Raw genomic sequence first — 21,239 nt, forward strand, 5'->3', positions numbered from 1 at the left:
TCCTCCCTTCACTAACTTCCTTTCCTCCTGCTCTACGCTGTTCTCACTCCGTTAGTTGCACTCCACCGGCAAGCTTGTTTCACATTGCACGCAAGGTGAGTCCTCAGTGTTTTATCTTTTTTTTGCCATTATCGTTCTCTCATATTAATTTTTTCTCGTGTTAACGCAAACTTTCTTTTCTCCAGGTTCATTTGGTTCCTATTGAATTGGGAATATTCCTTTGTAACACAGCCAGATTTCAATATATCACAAGATATGTCCAACAGTTTTATCAACATTTAACCTCTGTTGTGGATTTATTGGAGATCGCACAAAATAATTCCCTCTGCGCAATGTTGAACTTCATATCTTCTAGAACTCAATAGAAACATTGGACATTGTTTAAAATCCGGCATAACCCAAATTTTTAAATTTGCAACCTGAGACTATTCGTCAAATGGAGCTTATTTTATTCAATTTTGAGATAATTGTTGATTAATATGTAATTTTATGAGACATATATCAAAAGATTTAATTTGTCACTGATCAACATAACATTGCTACATCTACAACAGTTCATATATTCACCTTTTTATATGTATATCATTCCACCACATCCCCAGTCCATTCTTTTATCTTTCATCTCACCGCATAACTCTGTTTTAGGACTATGGTATATACATATGTATCTTGGCTAGGCTGATGATGGCCCTTATAGGACCGAAACTAGTACCTTGTAATAGTATATTGTAATGTTTTTGTAAACATCGCATGATTGTTAAGTATTGAGAAGGTGGATTAAATTTTATATTTATTTTATGTGTAACTATCCTCATACAAATAATTCAAGTAATTTTTCAGTTCTTTCACCCCCCCCCCCCAAGTAATTTTCCAAAAACAAAAGAATGTGTGTTTCTTTATTTTTAAAGGAGATTCCAAATACCAATTTTCACTTCTATAACATCTTTAGTTTTTGAGATATGAATTCCCTCATAATATGTATTATATTAAAAAGAATCCAACAAATTTTTCAATTCATTTACAACATTCCAATGTTTTAACTGAACTGTAGACTAACTTCTTCACAGTTTGTTTTAAATTGAGACGTTATAAGAAAACTTAGTTTTTTACTATTTATCCTAACACAAAGAATGTAGGCCTATATAAACTTTTCAATTACACCATCTTGAGCTTCATTGTCTAATATTATCATTAGCTAAGAACGTTTTAAACTTTGTCCAAAACTTTCAGGTAGGTAAGTTTACAATTTTAATTGAAACACTTGTAGTTTTAGGCTACAAATTCACTGAAGATGGCCCACGAATAAGGGTCGAAACTTGTATGATTTTTGAACATTTGAATTGAATAGGAGGATTGAATAAATGCTCATAAATATATAATTCTCTATTGTTGTTCGTTTTTTTTTTCTCTCTACAATTTGACATTGTGTCTATTTGTACATTTCAGCCAAAGATAAACTGCTATGTAAACAGTTTATCATGGAGTAAATTTGCATAATTTCAGTTAAATAAATGTTCGACTTTTTGATTAAATTCATATTGCTAAATTAATTGCAAGTAATGATATTTCTCTTTTGCTTGCAGGTCGGCTTAACATTGAGAACCGCAACTCGTCTGATTCCCTCAGTTGGTTCGTTCTTCTGATCCTAATCTTCCTAGTGTGTCTTAATGCTCTTCTGTACTACAAATTGTGGGTGCTTGAAGAGTGGACGCAAAATTCAAGTCATTCCTTCACTGTTATGGATCTGCAAGTCCTTAGGTAAATTATCAGTGAATATCATGATTTTAGTAATTAGCTTGAAATTGTTCCATGTATTAAACTTTTATATAATGCAGCCTTCTCTCTTTGTATGGTCTTTACAAAAAGTTCTGTTTTAGTGTCGTAACTTACATATACTTTTGAGCTCATTCAGATTATTCCTGTTATTTTAAAGGGGTAGTGGGAAAACGGAGCATCTAACTCATTCAGGTTCCTCACCCAGTCTATATATTAGAAAATGCAGGCAGTTGAAATTGTAAAGTGATTTCTTTAACACTTAGAAGTAATGTATGTACATTTCATAAGTAAACACATATCTCAACATTTCAACAGCACACATTAATTTACAAGAGACAGCTCAACAATCTGCAACAAAGATAGTAATAATAAATAAATAACGAATGAGACAACATAATACATTAAAAATCTTTTGACAAGGTATTAAGAATATTTGCAAGTTATTAACTGCATCATTACCAGCATTTCTTCATGTATTCTTCAGTTCTGTAGAAGCAGGTACTTGGTTGGAATTATTTTGTGCTATGGTGAATGAGCTAATGGAACCAATATCTTTAATGCTGTTTGGAAGCTTATTATATAATCTGATTCCAATAGAGTCTATTTGTCACAAGACAATGGCTTTTCTTTTGTGCTCAGTAAACATAGTATTTCTTGTTTGCATATGCTAATATTGTGATTGTCTCAATTCTACTGAAGTGTTCAGTATTTTGTTTCATGTGTAGAATGCATTGCGTAATGAGGCAACAAAGTGACAGATATGCAATACAATTTTTTTAAATAATTTATATTTTATCTTTAAAATATGTTTTACCGGTATGTTTTGGCCTATCCTACAATGTGTGTCTCTGCCGAATTTTTGCAGAGGTAAGTGCTCATATGTTAATTTTTCATTTCCCATCATTTGCACTAGGTAATACTTGTGTCTGTAGAGTTTTGGAGGGCATGTTGAAAGACAGTACTGCATTTTCCTCCTCTAGCAGCAATGCAGGCTGCATCTCTCACATGGAAATGATCATGGAGGTGACAAATATCTTTCTGCAAAATTGAATTTTATGTTCATTCTCTGGTGGCACAGTTGGACGAGGGTTATTGGTAGTATCGAACACCAGGTACTTTTGAGAGACAGGTCTGATGATTGTGCTGGTCAGGAATCTTTATGAACACCTTGGAGAGTGTATTGGGTAACATGAGGAATATTTGTCCTGATGGAATATTGTTGCACAGTTGGCATCACGACATGTTGGTCATTGTTCTAGGTGTTCCATTTACAAGCACTAGAGTACGATAATGTACAGTAAAACCTCATTAAGACGTTTCTGTAGGGGACAACAAAAATGAACGTGAAACGCGAGAAAACGTACTACTGAATTTACGAATAAAAACTATGAAACGGGAATATGGAAACACTAAATAAGATTTTTTTTCTGACATGAGGGTATTTTACATTGTATATCCACGGGTTTTATACTCGTCCTATTATAAATCTATACTGACCTATGCTTCAGCAGCCTGAACGTTGACTAAGCGGAACCAAAGTAAGATACAAGCAGCTGAAATGAGGTTCTTGAGGGGCATACAGCAGAAGACAAGATGAGATAGAATACAAAATAAGGAAATAAGGAGAAGCTTGGGAGTGTGTAAACTTCAAGAAGAGATTGATAAAGCAAAGCTAAAATGGTTTGGACACATGATGAGAATGCCAGGAGAGAGAATACCAAAAAGAACATTCATGGATACAGAGACTGCATACAAGGCCGAGGGGACGGCCTAGAATGAGATGGAGGAGCTCTGTTATGGACTGTATTGCAAATAGAGGAGTCGATAGCAATATAATACTAGAAGAGGAGTGGTGGAAAGATAGAGTAAGGTGGAGGGCTTTGGTACATTACCCTACCCAGAGAGAATCTGGAAAAGGGAATGGATGAAGAAGAAGAAGAAAGAAGAAGAGATCTGCAGGTACAGTGAAAACTATATCTACCATTTCTAAAGATGAGAGGAAAGTATTAAACGGTGTGAAAAACATGAGAGAACAAATCTTTTCTGCTGTGGCTTATAAAATAACAAGTGCACTGAAAGGTGGGAAAAACACCCAACAACAAATATGAAAACATATGCACGGGGCCAATAATATCCAATAAAAATATTGCAGATCACACTCTTTCTAAAACAAATGTTATTAGAAGCCTTTTGTTTTGGAGCAGTGGGTTATTAAGCATTATTTTCTGGTCACACCTTTAGACAATGAATAGGAGGTTACACTCGACCATGTGTGACTGGGAGGATTCAGGAGGAATGACTTTGACCGCCATTTTGAAAAGCTTCGGCCAAGTCAAATGATAGTGTCAAAACTCTAAGGTGTGAGTTCAACATTCGCAACCTCTGTGCACTTAAAGATGTGGATGCCAGTCCACTTTCTGAAAGATTTTAATTTTGTCTTCATTCGTAAGGAATTTCACGACTTTTTCCGTATCCATGACTAGGCTATCACAAGACAAATATGCACCACACTAGTCAGTTTCACACGATTATGTTGCTAATCCAGATATAGGCTATCGTATCATGCAACAAAACTTCACTGGACCACTCAACACAAAATAAATTTCTAACTTCCGAATGGAATACGAAATACAAGCACAAATAGGTAGACTTGCTGTGTTATTCAGCAATTTTGCTGCTAAGCGGCAAGCAAAACTGAACATTCCTAAAGTTAAAAGCTTGATCCCTGAACATGCAACTTATCCTGTGAACTTCAGGAATTTAAGGTCTTTTTCTGTAATCACACAACTGTGGCGACAGATCTTACACGAGTTGGAAATCATGCTTGTTTTATAAGGGATAATAAATAACATTTTCAAGGCTAGGAAAAATGTGATCGTACTAAGCAGTAATAGCGAAAATTCGTAACACAATAAGTCAGGTATTTTTATATAGATTCAATACGATGAGAATCGGGACTTTGAATTTATGATGTGCTAAGTGGGAAAACATGCTAATGAGAAACGCACTGACAAGGTTTCACTCTATTGTAATAAACCTAAGTTAGAATACTATCAGAAGAAATAATTTAACCGGGTGAGTTGGCTGTGCGGTTAGCTGTGAGCTTGCATCCGGGAGATAGTGGGTTTGAGCCCCACTGTCGGCAGCCCTGAAGATGGATTTTCCATGGTTCCCCATTTTCACACCAGGCTGCTTCCTTCCCACTCCTAGCCCTTACCACCACCACACTACTTCCTCATTTCCCATTTACAGTCTTCTGGGTTGGGTTGTGAATCAAGGACCTCCACAGTTTTCTATCTTTCCAACACTCCCTTTCTTTCTCCAATATTTCTTCTATTTTTACTTTCTCTTCTCTATACTCGCCTTCACCATATCCATCCACCTCTTTCTGGATCTTCCCAGTTATATTCCTCTTATTATTTTCTCTGTAAATACTCGCTTTGGAACTTGATCCTCGTCCATTCTCATCATGTGTCCGTACCATTTCATTTTACTGGTCTCTATCTTGTCTTGCTGCTTAGGAAATCCAGTTCTCTCACTGACTTCTATGTTTCTGATTTTATCCTTTTGTCTTCCCAATTATTTTTAAAACCCCACAGCGCAAAAACCCTGAAGGGCCATGGCCTACCAAGCAACCGCTGCACAGCCTGAATGCCTGCAGATTATGAGGTGTTGTGTGGTCAGCACGACAGATCCTCTTGGTCGTTATTCTTGGCTTTCTAGACCGGCTTCTCAATTATTCCTCTAAGGAATTTCATCTCAGCTGCTTGGATTCTGCTTTCATCATGTTTTGTTGTTATTCATGTTTCCGCAGCGTATTTCAAAATTGGTGTGTAATACACTGAGTACAGAATTTTCTTGCATTTCTCCAGGACTCCCGGTTCCACACTATACCTCTCATACATTGGTAAAATCCGTTGGCTTATTAGATTCTCTTCTCAAAGTCTTCATTTATTTTCCCAGCAGTCAGGATCATAGGAAGTAATCCATATTTATTCATGGGATGGAGGAAGAAAAGACAGAAGCTAAAGTGGATATTATTTATAAAGTGGTAGATGTTATTCAAGATAAAATGAAAATTAACTTCAGTGAGGTGGATATAAATAATGGTTTTTTTTGCCATTTTTTCTTAACGTCGCACCGACACAGATATGTCTTATGGCAACGATGGGATAGGAAAGGTCTAGGAAGTGGAAGGAAGCGGAAGCCAAGGCCGCTTCCTTCCACTTTCTAAATAATGTTGAGAAGGTAGGTAAGGTGTGAGGGCACAGACCCATAACAGTGTTGTTACTATCTCACTGATGGCGGATATAGTGACAAGGAACGCCGGTAATCTACAGGGTGAGAAAATTGGGATGAAGAGGGATTTGGGAGGAGAGGAGTATAAGAAGTCCAAAATTTTGAAGAAACATTTTGCGAGAGCAAGACTGCAGGGGTTGAGAGCGAATATTAGGGGTCAGATACTGGTGGTGAGCTATGGGAATTGGACTTGAAATTGGACAGTGACGAAACTGAAAGCATTGGAAGACGGTTTGAAGCAAGAAGAAATCAGTAGGGCAGGTGAAGGCGTGCTTATTAGCAGGAGAGGAGCTCCGAGTAGATGTAATATCTTCGAAGCGGTTTTAGAAGGATTCAGGGAAGCAAGAAATGATCTGAGGATGGAAGTCCGTGCGAGAGAAGATATGAGGATACAGGAAGTGACGGTGGGAGGGGAAGCACACGAAATAGCAAGTGGTCATAAACTAAGTGAAAATAATGGTTTGAGGGAAGAAGCAGAAGTAAAACGTGCCTTAGCTAAAGGGAGAAGCTTGAGCTTAAAGGATCTACGGAGTAAAAAACGTAAAAGTGATGAAGGCATAGTGACTAGAAAGTAAAAACTCAAGTAGTAGTAAGTAAGCTGGGTATTGGTGCCAAAATTGAATTGGAATGAATATAATGTGGAGTTTGTTTGTGTGTATATTTGGAATTATAAATGAAAGAAAGAGTCATTATGAATAAGAGGCAAATGTGGTGGGATGTGAAGGTAGATGGTATAGGGTAGAGTGTGTTTGTTAATTGTATTTGAAGGTTGCTATGAGTGATTAAAGAGTGAGGTTAAGGGAGGTAGTGAAGTATGGTTGGCAAACTGGAGATTAGAAAGTTTGAGGGTGATTTTTATGTTATCTGTTGATAATTTAACTTACGGTAATTAATGAAAGTTGAGATTTGTTTTGTACATGGTGGTATAATTAAGGTGGAGTCCGGCTTGGTATAATCAAAAGTGGAAAGGAGCGGTGGTTGTGAACTGTGATTTTATGTTTTAGTGGTATGTAAAAGATGATGGTATTTGTTATTTGTATCTGAAAGGTATAGTGAATAGTGAAGATTATGAATAAATGAGTGATTAAAGAGTGAGGAGAAGGGAGACAGTGAAGTAGGGTGGGCTAATTGAAGTTTTGAATAGGCTGAGTTGGCGGTATGAGCTTGGAAAGTATGATGGTAATTCTATGTCATTTGTATTGATATGATTAGTGAATTGAGTGCATTTAAGGGAGGTAGAGAAGTTTGGTTTGGTAAAGTTGAAAGGAGCAGTGGTTGTGAAGTATGATTTCATGTTTTACGTTGTTGCGGGACATAAAAGATGATGGTATTGGTTATTTGCATTTGTAAGGAATAGTGAATAGCGAAGGTAAGTGAGAGTATCAAAGGTTGCTATGAGTGAGTTAAGAGTGAGGAAAAAAGGAAACAAGAAATGATCTGAGGATGGAGGTCCGTGCGAGAGAAGATATGAGGATACAGGAAGTGACGGTGGGAGGGGAAGCACACGAAATGGCAAGTGGTCATAAACTAAGTGAAAATAATGGTTTGAGGGAGGAAGCAGAAGTAAAAGGTGCCTTGGCTAAAGGGAAAAGCTTGAGCTTAAAGGATCTACGGAGTAAAAAACGTAAAAGTGATGAAGGCAAAGTGACTAGAAAGTAAAAGTATCATCATCATCATCATCATCATCATCATCATCATCATCATCATCATCATCATCACAGTTACCTCTCGTGATTGTAATTAAGACAATTGGAAGAGTGATTAGTTAATGAGATGGATGAGAATTTGAAAATGTGGAGTTTGTTTGGGTTTGTAATTATATGCTATTTGTATTTAAATGAAAGTAAGAGTGATCAGGTGGTGGGATGTTTGAGAAAGGAGGCAGTACGATTAAGTGGTTGATTGACATGAAAGAAAAGTGTGAAATTAATTTTGGGTGATGAATGCTATGAGGAATCACATGTTGGAACGAGAAGAGTTTATTTTGGTGAGGTAGTTAGGTAATTGGTGTTTAGAAACTAGGAAGTAGTTCATATTAAAATGCAACGTGAGGAGATTGTGGTACACCAACACGACAGGTGGTGTAATATTAAAGCTGGGTTTGCAACCTGAGTAGGTCAGCAGAGAGGGCAGTGTACAGTCTGGAATGTGCTAGGTTGCGAGCCCAGCTGGAAGAGATACAAAAAATTTTTAAACTGCATGTGCCGTTTGCCGATGTTCTATTTATTTTACCCCATTTTATTGTTTGTTGTTTATCCTGTTGCCGTATTGCCATGGCCATCGGATCTCCGATAAGGAGTTTATCATGGGCCATATGACAGTGTCTGGTGTTCATTTTATCTTAATTTGTTCTGGCTTATAGGATGGACATTGTTATTTTTCTCATTTAACAGATCAATTGGGTAATTTACTGTAGATCTGGAGGAAAATATTAAAGATACCACACCATACCATAGTAAAATAATGCTGATATTGAGTTTATTTGGTTTTTAGGCCATCTAAATAATAATTAGTACATAAATAATTTGTGTGATCTGTTAGGTATGTTCAATTGTTATAAATCACTGTTTTTCAATCTATGTTCGTCCGAGGTTGCCATTACTTGCACACTGCTGACGAGTCGACACAGCTCTGACATGATTTGAAAGGTAGAATATGGTGTGTAGAGCTTTAGTTTGCTACTGTCTGTAATTTTTCGAGAACTATATGAACCAAATCTTATACTTCTGTGTCGATCAATGCACATAGTATGTTTTTTCTTGTAGTTACAGCGTTGAAAACCAGAGAACATATGCCATGCAGGCTTTGTTCTCCACAAGAAATGACACAGCACGTTTGGTGTATGGCTTTTGATCTCAATGTGTTAACCTCCAAAGACCCAAAGGCATATTAAGACATTAACAAAAAACATTTTTGTATTTAATGGGCTCGTAGATAACAATATATGACAAATCTGCAAAAAATAATATTTTAGTAGGGGGGGGGGGGGCAAACTTTTTATTGTGATGGCTTTTGGAGATTCTGTAGGAGGAGATTTTGACATTAACTCAGTTTATTTTCTGCTCAGTTTGATCTTAAAGGGCAAAATATGACATATCTTTAAAAACAGTATTTTTGAAATATTTTGGAGAAGGGTTTTAGGATCATTTTGGGTTGTATCATATTATATGTCCAGGACTGTACCAAGGTTTGCCATTTGCACTGTGCAACCACCTCTATCTTGCAATGGAATAGGACACAACAATTGCAAAAATAAAATGAAGAATGTATCATGTATGATACAAAAGGTCACCACAAGTTACATTAACTGTCTGAGCAAGAAAAAGATAAAACACATGACGTATCATATATGATAAAGGCTAAAGGTTATGTCAATGCATGCTGGAAAAGCCAATATTGAGTATGCCTGAATGATGACTATCTTTGTAGAACAGTAATAATGATCTATAACAAATGATTGATTCCCAACCTACCTTCTGTAAAGAAGTTGCCGGGGTGGTTCGGTGGTACCATGTCCTTAAGATCCCAAGTTCACAGTTTTGATTTGAGTCATAATGGTAGTTACTTTTTGTAGGATAAACAAAAATCTTTGCACTTCATGTCGTCATCAGGATTTTAAAGACCTCTGGTGGTGTACTTGGTACCACTCAACAAAATGAATTACTCAACTGTGGACACTGTCCAGAAAAGTTTAGCTTTGATTGCTAGATAGCAGCATAATCAGAACATCAAAATAATAGGTGGACAAGCCACCTATATGGTACCGCTGCCCCAGGTCTGCTACTCACAAGGGAACCCTTCCAACTGTAAGTCCCTGATCTGATTGAGATTTGGTACGACGACTTCAGTAGGAATGTTTTATTCAACCATTTCAAAATTAGACGCCCAATTGTATATTTAGCACCTGTTTTGTCATTGTCAAAGTTTGATTATTTAAGCACCACGTAGACAGGAGTGAGGGCTGGGAAGCAGGTATAGGTGGGGAAGTAATGTGTATGCGAGAGAGAAAGAGTGAGAGTATGACACATGAACTGGCCAGCTGCCCTGCCTCACTCTTTTCTATACGATGCTTAAATGAGCAAACTTTGACACCCCAAAATAAGTGCTAAATATACGACTGAGCATCTAATTTTCATACAGCTGAATAAAGCATTCCTACTGAAGTCGTTGCACCAAATCTCAATCAGATTGGAAACTTAGAGATGGAAGGGTTTCCTTGTCGGTGGTGGTGGTGGTGGTGGTGGTGGTGGTATTATTATTTTTATTACTAGCATGGTCAATTTTATCACTTAGCCTTACGTGCCCCTATAGCTGTGATGATGCCATTCCTTTAAAACCTGTGAGTGCAGAGAAAATGGATCAGAATTTACTAATCAAACAAAATTTTATAGTGACTTTGGAATTTATTTGTGTACGTTCTGAAAAAGAGATTATGATGTGAATCCTATGTGTCTGAGAAATTGACTGAAGCCTATGCAATCAGTTCTTTAGCTGTGTCACCATATGTTCAAACTTCTATGGCGACTTCTTCCTTGGCAAGATAGCTTCTTTGTACATCAGTTTAAATCTAGATATGAAGGCTAACAAAGAGAATTATAGAATTACTGAAGTTAAGGATAGAGATGGAGAGCAGTGACTAGCCAGGTAAAATCATGGTTGATAGCACACTCATATAAGAAGAAACATCAATTTAGTTGGTAATTTTTAGTATAACTTTTGTTGTTGAAGGTGTGCATTTAAACGACTGTATCTAGTAAGTTACTCCTCTGCATCTGTTTCCTTAACTAGTCTAATCTTTAATTTTATTTTATTTTTATCTTTGTGTATATATATGCTGAGCATGTAAGCTCTGAATTTGGCATGATTTTGTATCTAAAATAATTTTCCAATCTGATGCTAGTTGGTATCAAATACGCTTGCATAACCTACTTATTTATTACACTTTAGGGTAGTAGAATTTCACCTATTTAAAATAATATTCTTGTAATTATTCAAGTATTGCTGTTAACAGTTGTTTCTCTTCTGCTCACAAATTTGCTCTTCTGGTTATTAATACTTCTTCTCCCTATTTTGTGATGAATGTAGTTCCTTTCAATCATTTGTTGTGGCATATCTGTTTTCAAATTACTTGTTTTAAAATATGTTGACAGTCATCCACCAAAGTCCCATGATGAATGGTTGCGATTGTTGCAACATCAAGAAGCTCTGCATAATGTAGAAATGCAAAAATGGCAGAAGGTTCTACAAGCTGCTATCCAGCTACTTAGGCAGGTAAAGTAAACCTCTGTCAACTATTAATTCTATTAATTTTATTAATTCTTCCACTTCTCTCCTATTAATGATAATAGCCTACTTTTATTATTAAAAAATAAAGAACAATGAAACAAATGAAGTATTTGAAGTATAAGAGTGTGTACAGCTGAGAGACCCTTCTTGCTAGAATGGCAGGTATGGAATCCATCTGCAGAAGAGCGCAGTTACCAAGTTTTTTTTACAGTTACCACAGCACATTAGTACTAGAAGTAGTTACAGTATAATAAAACTGAAGATGGTTATTTTTAAGTTGACATTTTCACTGTTATGATACAGGATTCTGGAAACAAGTGTTTATAACAGCATTGTTGTTTATCATACATGGACCTTATGGAATAATATTTAATAAATTGAATATCTGTTAGTTTGGTATTGATGCATGTGATAACAGTGCTGCAATGGTGGCTTTCTCCTCTTCCTCCTCAACATATTTATCAAAAGCATTTATTTCCTGCAGTCACTCCTACACCTCTGTTCAATGGCTACTTGGCACTGAGGTTTTCCACAATTCACGGGAATTATAACCAGTTTGATCCATGATTGTGGCTGAGTTTCAGGAAGTTTCCTTTAAATCACAAAGCAAACTTTTTACTGTCCATTTCTGGTCTGATTTACTTACTGGTAGTTGGTGTTATCTTTCTGCTTGCTCGTCGTATTACAGTACTTGTCTTGCTACACGAAGCACTGGCTGATGCCTGTTGTTGATACTTGAATGTTTCTAAGTGTTGAGTTGATACTTGCTGTTGGGAGTTTTGTCGTGGTGCGAAAGTCCTCGCATGTGTGCCTTGAGGGTTTGTGTTTATTAAAAGTCTTTGGCCTGTTTGCATGGTGTAGATGAGTTTTGTGGAAGAGGCGACATGTATTTTTGTAAATTGAACAGTTTTATTATAAAAGTATTAAAATTGATGAGTGGTTATAAGGAACAGAATAGTAACTGTGATTAGGATCAGGATCGATCAATCAGTCATTATTGATCTGTGTTTAGGGCTATCACTCAGGTGGCAGATTCCCTATCAGTTGTTTACCTAACATCCTTTGTCGATGTTACATTCCCTTAAACTTGTATAAGTCACTTAAATCGTTCAAGTGTGTCGCCTTTGTAATTGTTTGCCGTTGTTTAAACAATTGCTACAAATAGTAGTATATCGTGGAGCCTTGTTTTCCCATGTATTTTCATTTCACATTTAGTTTTGTTATATATGTCCAAATGTTAAGAGGTAAAATTTCCAGGTTTTTGTTTTTTATAGGGTTTGTTTTTATAGATAGATGTCATTATCGGGATAGTTAAGGCCGTTAAGCCTTTTTTACATGCTTGGATAACGTTATGATAGAATATAGCTTATTGATTTCAAGCCAGTGTGGAAGTTATTTCATGTATGTGTCTGCCTCTCTGGCTAAATGGTTAGTGCGCTGGCCTTAGGTCACAGGGTTCCCGGGTTCAGTTCCCGGCAGGTCAGGAATCTTAACCACCACTAAAAGCCATACACCATTTCATTTTCAGGTATGTGATCTATGTTAGTACAGTTCTCACCCTTTTAGTCATCTTCATAGGTTAGGTAATGAATGCTCACTTCAGATGTACCTGAATACAGCCTTGTGTACAGTACATTCCATGGGAGAAGAGCAGATCTTCATGGTTTATTAAAATTAAATTTGAGGGATCCAGTTTAGTAAACTCTGGCACCCAAATTTACAGACATGTTTTATTATTCATTCATTCATTTATTCCATGTCTAGATGAGTTTAAAAATAAGTAAAATTACAGTACTACCAGAAATTTCCAACTGTGGTAATTCCTTTTTATTGTTAATGTTTATTGTTCACAAACACCATCAATAAATAGTGAGTCCTAACTTATCCTTACAGTCAACCATACTGTCATCTTGACTGAAAATAATGCCATCATTGAATAAATTTAACACTAGCCGTCACATTGCAATCAAAGTTGGATATCACACTGTCACAAAGTTACCTTTATGAAAGATACCTTTATGTTGAATGAATAAGGGTTTTATTTGATGTTCTTCACCCCTTCTCTAGTAGAATTATCCTAATTGTAAGTTTTGGTAAGCTTGGAATGTACATGGCTTGATCCCCGACAGATATTATTGGCTCCGATATTTTGTTTCTTTGAACTCGCTTTCAAAATACCAGAGAACACAGCACAGTAGCTTCTTCAATGTCAAAACAAATTGCTTTACCATAAAAACAAATTGTTTTACCTGTTTCTCTAGCCAAACAACAAGTGAAATGATTTACAGTAACCAGTGGTTCCATCAAGCAAGTGGTTGCATGGGTCACGTAGCTGTCAGTTTACATTCAGGGGATAGTGGGTTCAAACTTCACTGTCGGCAGCCCTGAAAATGTTTTTCCGTGGTTTCCCATTTTCACACTAGGCAATCAAGGCCATGGACGCTTCCTTCCTACTCCTAACCCTTTCCTAACCTGTCGTTACCATAAGTAGCAACTCTGTCACTCGCTCTTCTATTACAACACCAGTCATAGGGGAGTCTGTGCTTGGGACTTGGTGGCAGGGTACCTGGAGATAAATTAGTATCCTGGTAGGTGTTATGGTAAAGTTAGATTTCCAGCTGTGTGTTTGGATACAATTGCTCCCTGACAGTAAATGCTTCAAATCCTTGGCAGGAAGAATCTTTTAGCTTGCTGAAGACATTATAGTAGTAGATGCCTTGGGCAAAGACAGTGAGAGGGGGATGAGAGTGCCTTCCTCTTGTAGCAACTCTGTCACTCGCTCTTCTATTACAACACCAGTCATAGGGGAGTCTGTGCAAGGGTAAAAAAAAAAAAAAAAAGAAATACTCAGGACTTGGTGGCAGGGTACCATGAGATATATTAGTATCCTGGGAGGTGTTACGGTGAAGTTAGAAGTTTTGAAATACCGTATTTACGCAAATAATCTTTGCCGCCGAATAATCCCCGCACCCTAATTTTAGGAAGGTTCATTTTGAAAACACGAAATGAACTGAAATTCCTTCCATCGAAAAAGTAGCGGAGGATAAACAAATACTTCATATCACTGCGCGAGGTCCACGTGGTCATTACCCAAATATGAACATTTACGGATATAGCTGCTTTGCCTGAGATGATAAATGTACATTACCACGGCTATAAAATGCCATGAAAATTAGCAAGTAGGCCTATTTACATGACGGGTATTTCATTAATCTGAACTTGCAATAGGATCGGTTCCCTTTAGATCGGAAGATTCGTTGTCTCATACATCACTAGAATCCTCTATTAAATTGCTTACAAATTCGTCACACTCCATGTCTAAAACACTTCTCACACGGGACCTATTTTTACTGGGATAGTAACTTAACCGGTGGTGGATAATTCTTTTCGTGCAATGTAAACACTTGAAACAGACACACCGGTGAACTCGGATGTTAAGTTTTGCGACACAGTAAAACCCCGTTATTAGGCGATTTTGAATTAACTGCCAACTTGTAATTCAGATATGCCAATCCTTACCAAGTCAAAAAATATTCTAATACCTACTACTGCATGTAATTAACATTGATTAACAGTTCAAAACCTTTCATATGGCATGGAAAGAACTATTTCCAAAATGTAACAAACAAGGCTCATTTACAATATGCACTTGGATAAATCACTGGCAAACATAACATCACGCAACGAAAGAAAAAGAACACGATTCAAACACGAGGACAAATTATGCTGGCTCCTGTGTGCAGTTTTGTTTTGTTTTGGTTTACTGTACTGTTTGCATTTTTAGATGCCTTGTACTTGCTCGGAAAGTGCCAGACGCCCTTAAAACATCGTGGCTTATTGAAGTTTCCTATGAAGAAGGGGATAAGTCTGTCGCTAACTTCTCCATTGTAATACAGTACCATGATCCCATATCCTTTAAAACCGTAACTCCGTCTGGGCTACACAATTAGAAAAATATGCAGTTTCACCGGCATTGACAATATTGTTCGGTGCGCACGAATTGATTATAATTAGCCATGCTTTTTCGCCAACGGTCGACATCGCCATTGTTCGCATATTCTGCTTCTCCGCACACTGTCTGCAACGTGATATTGTGGAGTTCCTTAAAACACCGAATACAAAAGAATTATGACTTCATTCGAACTTAGCAAATATGAAACACACTATAGACACACCGAATTGAGTGAAAGTACGGAAAGCTATCCCCTGCACATTCCGGAAGACGCGTTCTGTCATAATGTGGAGAAATTTTGAATTTAAATTACTCTTTAAAGTACGATTTTTTTCTAAATGTAAAGGTAGTTTAGAGTTAAAAGTCTGAATATTTTTCCATTTAAATATGACATATGGGGACAGTTTTGTTTCATCTGCGGTTACACAAAGCATAACTGTACACCTAACATCTAAAACTAGGTGAGCCAGGAGCGTGTTGCCAACCTTGACGCAAATAAAACCTGCACCCCAATTTCGTGCCACGATTTTTTCTTAAATATGCGGGGATTATTCGCATAAATACAGTATAAAACAAAATTTGAATGGGCTAGATCCTGAATTTTCCCAATTTCTGTCATGATCGTTGCCTACGCTATAATACAAGGCCTGGAAATAGAGCCCGTTAAACGCTATGGAAGTGGTTACACTGAAGTTCAATGCCGGGCCGCTAGGATCGCTATCTTGCCCCCTGTCTACCAGGCTCGCGCCTTTAAACGTGTTCATTAACTGAGTTATTTGTGAATGTATTATGTATTTGTCTGATGTTAAGCATTCGCAGTTCCAGTCATGGTTTATTCACGAGAAATTAAAGGTAGTGGAATTTCGTTTCACAAGTTTCCAGTGAATGTTCATTGTTCGAAACATTATACAGAGGAAGTATTACGCATGAGATACGACTTCAAGCTGATCGAAGTAGGCCTCTGTTCCTAAGTTTTGATCCGAGTTACGTCATAAGAATCGGGCGATCCCAAAATTTGTCACTGGACTTTTTTAAAACTATGCTACCGTGACCGGCAATCATTTGAGAGGCGTCTTCGAACTCAGAAATCTTAAATTAGGAAACCAACGAGGAAAATAATTTGCCCAACAAATTTCACGAAAATGAATGTAGCAAGAGCTAAAAATATTGTATTTTCCCCTGAAACAATCTCTGGTTTGTAAAGTATGGAGGTGGTTTTGTCCCGAGAGCATAAAATACAGTTTAAAATAAGCCATTTGTTTTATGGAGCATTTTATTAAATTGTTCAATGCGCATAACGTCTGCAACACCTCACATGGGACATATTCAGGAACGAGAACAAAGAGCATATTTTAACCGGGCGAGTTGGTCGTACGGTTAGGGGCGCGCGGCTGTGAGCTTCCATCCGGGAGATAGTGGGTTCGATCGAATCCCACTGTCGGCAGCCCTGAAGATGGTTTTCCGTGGTTTCCCATTTTGACACCAGGAAAATGCTGGGGCTGTACCTTAATTAAGGCTACGGCCGCTTCCTTCCAACTCCTAGGCCTTTCCTATCCCATCGTCGCCATAATACCTATCTGTGTCGGTGGGATGTAAAGTCACTAGCAAAAAAAAAAAGACCGCATTTTTAGTACTGAAGATGAACTCCTCAGTTGGTTAATTAATGATTTCCTGTCATATATTAAGAAACTTAAAATGCATTCAGAGAAAGTAAAAAAGAATCATGAGAGAAATGTATCAGGCATAGATCTTGCCTACCCAGTCCACTATGGCCTGCGTAAAATACCTCATAAGTATACATTTGCATTATGCATTGATGAGGAACCTAACGAGCTATGACATCGAGTTCTTTTTCAGCTACCTAAGACGCCAAGCGGAATACAGTGACATTATGGTTCGTGTGGCAAAATAAAAAACAGACTGTAAAGGCTGTGTAGAACATATCTGTTCTCCAGCTACTCAAAGTCCAACATTGTGTCTTATTCGTTTTCAAGATTGAGGAGCCCTCAGATACCGAAAATCGTCTGTGGCACTTCTGCAGTGAACGACGGAATTTGTCACTTCCGCTACGCAGTACTTGTCCCGAAGAGAGTTACTAAAAGGTGTACGTTTATTTTTTCGAAAGACATGTTCAACAGTGAAATTAAGTGTGGAAAGTGTAAAGGCGACAAACCACATCTTTTTCTACTATGAAAATTTCTGAGACCTCTGTTAGACAACATTGCTTTGAGCCATTCAAGTAGAAGAGAGAAAGTTTTGAAACTTGATAAGAAGCCCCTCAGAAGGAAAGTTTTGAAACTTCAATGACATATCCAAGCCAATGCAGCACCGCTCTATAAATAAAGTACTGTCAATACTAGCAAAAACATTCAGTTCTGTTTTCTTAGGATATACTTTACTTATTGACATATACGCCATGCGAATACAAGGGGGCAAGACCGCGATCCTAGCGGCTGAATGCTGAACTAGGAAGCAACCCGTTTCCACGAGTGCATTTCAAGGCCTTGTATTATAGCGTAGGCAACGGTCATGATACTGCTGTAGTGTACTGTAAGGTGAGTGTGTTGATATTTACTAAACAGAAATAGTATTGATAGATGATGGTAGCTTTCTGCAAGTTCATTGGATTTGCTTGCAAACTCGTTATCATCTTCGCTCTTCTCAGTTTTCTAAAAATAATGATATACTTAATTAAGAGGATGTGCATATTTTTAAGACTTGTAGTTTAATTAGACTTGCAGATTTATTGTCAGTGTATAAAATAATAATATACCCTGTATCAACAATTTATTTTCAAGAGAATCTTTGCAACCTGAAGATTGGTTGGTTGAGCCAAAAGCCAGGGTTCAATAGTCCTCCCACGTAATATTCAAGATGTATTTGATTTTTTGTTGGTGGAAGCGCTCAAGTTTTTTGATATCATGGGAGTAGAGTGTCCAAGTTTCACAGCCATACAGGGGAATGAAAATGACAACAGCTTTGTACAGCATGAATTTGGTATGCAGTTTTAGATCGTTATTCATGAAGACTCTGTGCATTAACCATCTGAATGCTGCATGAGCAGCCCCGATTCTTTTGTCAACATCTTGTCAGCAGGTGCATCATTTAGACAAGATGCTACCAAGATATGAAAAGTGATCAACCTGTTCCATTGTTGTGTCTAAGATGGAGATACTGAACTCAGGAAGAGTCAATCCTGGGGCAGGTTGTGCAAATACCTTTGTTTTTTTCACATTAACGGCAAGACCAAAGCGATCACAAGCAGTTTGAAAGCAGTTGACTGACTGTTGTAGTTCTGCAGGTGTTAGAGCAGGAGATGCAGTGTCATTGGCGTACTGCAGTTCTGTCACCCTGGTAACCAGGGTACGTCTTTGTGAGCGAAGTCTTGCCAGATTGAATAGACCTCCATCAAAACGAAACTTAATCTCCATGCCTAAGTTATGTGCAGAAGATTCATGCAGCATGGCAGCCTTGTACAGTACAAAGAGTGTAGGAGCAAGCACACAGACTTGTTTCAATCCATGAGTGATTGGGAACAAATCTGATACTAAGTTACCATGAACAATCTGTTCACATACGATGGAACAAAAACCATCTTAATTGGAGCTAAGATGGTGTCGTCACCTCCCACTTGAAAGGTTACTGCACAGTGAGCCATCTAGTGATGAACGAGAGTACCACTTACTACGGAACAATGGTAAATTATTTTTAAATTCAAACCTTCATTATTAGAGAAGTCTTGCTTGTGAACAGGTGAGATTTTCTTCTGAAGATGCGGAGCAAAAGTTGTTTGAGAAACTTACAGAATTTTGCCTTGTTCCCTTACATGGCAAAAGCCCAAAAGCTTATTTTCATGTCTACAATTACGGGCCTTGAAAGCATCAATCTAAATATAGGGAAAGATAACTTTACAGCATATAACGGATTGCTGAGAAAAGCGAAACATCATACTGTACTTTTCAGTTTGGATTTATAGTGAAAGAAAGTTTGTATTTAGGAAAAAACATAGTATGGTGTATGTAAGATTTATTGGTTCTTCCTTCCGACTTAAAAAATGAAATTACCCCCTGCGGGTGGGGGACGCACATGTAGAATACACCCGCGGTATCCCCTGCCTGTCGTAAGAGGCGACTACAAGGGGCGACAAAGGGATGATTGAATTAGAACCATGAAACTACTCTTGATTCGTACCATCATGCGGGGAACACCATGGGTTGCATGTACTTGCGAGTAGTATCACTAAATTGGTACGAAATAGGTTTGTGATTAGTTGCAGTAAAAAGCCTGGCCTGGTGGATTCCAGTACCCGTGCGATGTACCCATGTGAGCAACAGTGCGGGTCTGGGCGTAGCCTGTGAGTTGTACCGCTATATGAGCGGCACCGTGGGTCAGCGTTGCCTGTGATTGGTACCCACTATGTGAGGAACACCACAGGAATACCGGCGCCCGTGACTAGTACACCTAGGTGAGGAACCTTACCGGTTTGCGTTGGCTATGAGTGGCGCCATTGTGTGAGCAACACCATAGGTCTGCGTTCCCTGTACGAATTGCAATACTTGTGAGTAGTACTATCTTGTGTGGACCACCGTGAGTCTTCGCTACTTTTGATCAGTACCCCAAAAAGACAAATACCATGGTTCTACTTTACTCGCGACATGTACCATTCTGTGGGGCCTTAGACGTGAATTTAGCACCCATTCAGACATCAAGCATCATTGTGCTTAATAAATGGTCCCTTGGTCAGTAATACTCTAATTAACTACCTTCTTTTTGAGTCTGATCCACTGTTTTTTGTTTGTTTGTTTTTGTTCTTTTGTAGGGTTCATGTCCATCCATCCATTCTTCATGACAATTTTTATTTTATTTTGGTCAGTGGATGAATTTGAGTTTTTTGTTATTTCATTTCGTACCATTAGGGGCCGATGACCTGGATGTTAGGCCCCTTTAAACAAACAAACAATGAAATTAAAATATGTATATAAATAAATAAACAGTGTTCGTACAATAAACCATCTTTACAGGGTTTTTCACCTTTATCCTGCATTACACGTTGTAACCTGTCATGGGGGTTATATGCATATATTATATATGATAGTGCCAAGGTAAGATCTCAATGTATCGATGACACCGAATAGTTTCAAATCAGTAGGTTATAATTTTCACGCCGTGAAGTAAATGCCGAATTGAGAATAGAGGCCATGGTAATCAAAATCTCCAACAAGCATTCCAGAGTAACAACACATAGCGCAGTGGAAACAGTACTTAATAACATTAGAAAATTAAAGGAGAGTGTGAGGAGAAATAAGGGACATGATGGGTGAAAATAGATGAGAAACCATGGTAAAATTTGGAAACAGATATATTGAAATAATTAAATTGAAACTCTAGAAATTTACATGAAAAGAAGAATATACAAATATGTAACTTTCCCAACCACATATACAAAATACGAATCTATTATACAAAAATAAGATATCCACGAGAAAGAAAGCAAATGAGAGAGAATAAAGCAGGAATGGAAAGGGACAAACAAGGAAAGGATAAATACGGCTATAAGAAGAGAAACCCAGAATAACAACAAGAATTTAAAAAAAAAAAAAGAAAGTTCACATTTACAACATCAGAGTATACCAGCAGGAAATCTTCGAAATAAAGTCCAGAAGTAATATACAAGTCATAACACTTCAGTTACCACCCGAATTGACACTAAGTAACGTTGTTATGCAGGCGGAAATCACTATATAGTTCAAATGAAACAGTTTTAAGACATTCAGAAACTCAAATAGCGAAGCACTGATTAGATACGAGTGTGTGTAGAAGTGGTGGAGTTGCAAATATACCACACGCACAGTTGGAAACAAAGTTGACACTAGGTTCGTCAATAGAGGCTTTAAATACAGAAAAGACGAGTGAAATCTCGGCCTGG

At 37.6% G+C, this 21,239-nt stretch overlaps 1 protein-coding gene across 5 annotated transcripts in view; it reads left to right on the top strand.

Moving 5' to 3' along the window:
• The window catches only part of GramD1B (GRAM domain containing 1B), a 557,013-nt gene that overhangs the window by 523,931 nt on the left and 11,843 nt on the right, over positions 1-21,239 (top strand). For all 5 annotated transcript variants that reach the window (XM_067141766.2, XM_067141765.2, XM_067141764.2 and 2 more), the window contains 2 exons: positions 1,584-1,758; positions 11,226-11,346. In XM_067141766.2, the coding sequence (XP_066997867.1) occupies positions 1,584-1,758; positions 11,226-11,346 (296 nt within the window). The remainder of the gene's footprint in view (positions 1-1,583; positions 1,759-11,225; positions 11,347-21,239) is intronic.

The sequence above is a fragment of the Anabrus simplex genome, chromosome 2 (genome assembly GCF_040414725.1).
Source record: "Anabrus simplex isolate iqAnaSimp1 chromosome 2, ASM4041472v1, whole genome shotgun sequence".
Lineage (NCBI taxonomy): Eukaryota > Metazoa > Arthropoda > Insecta > Orthoptera > Tettigoniidae > Anabrus > Anabrus simplex.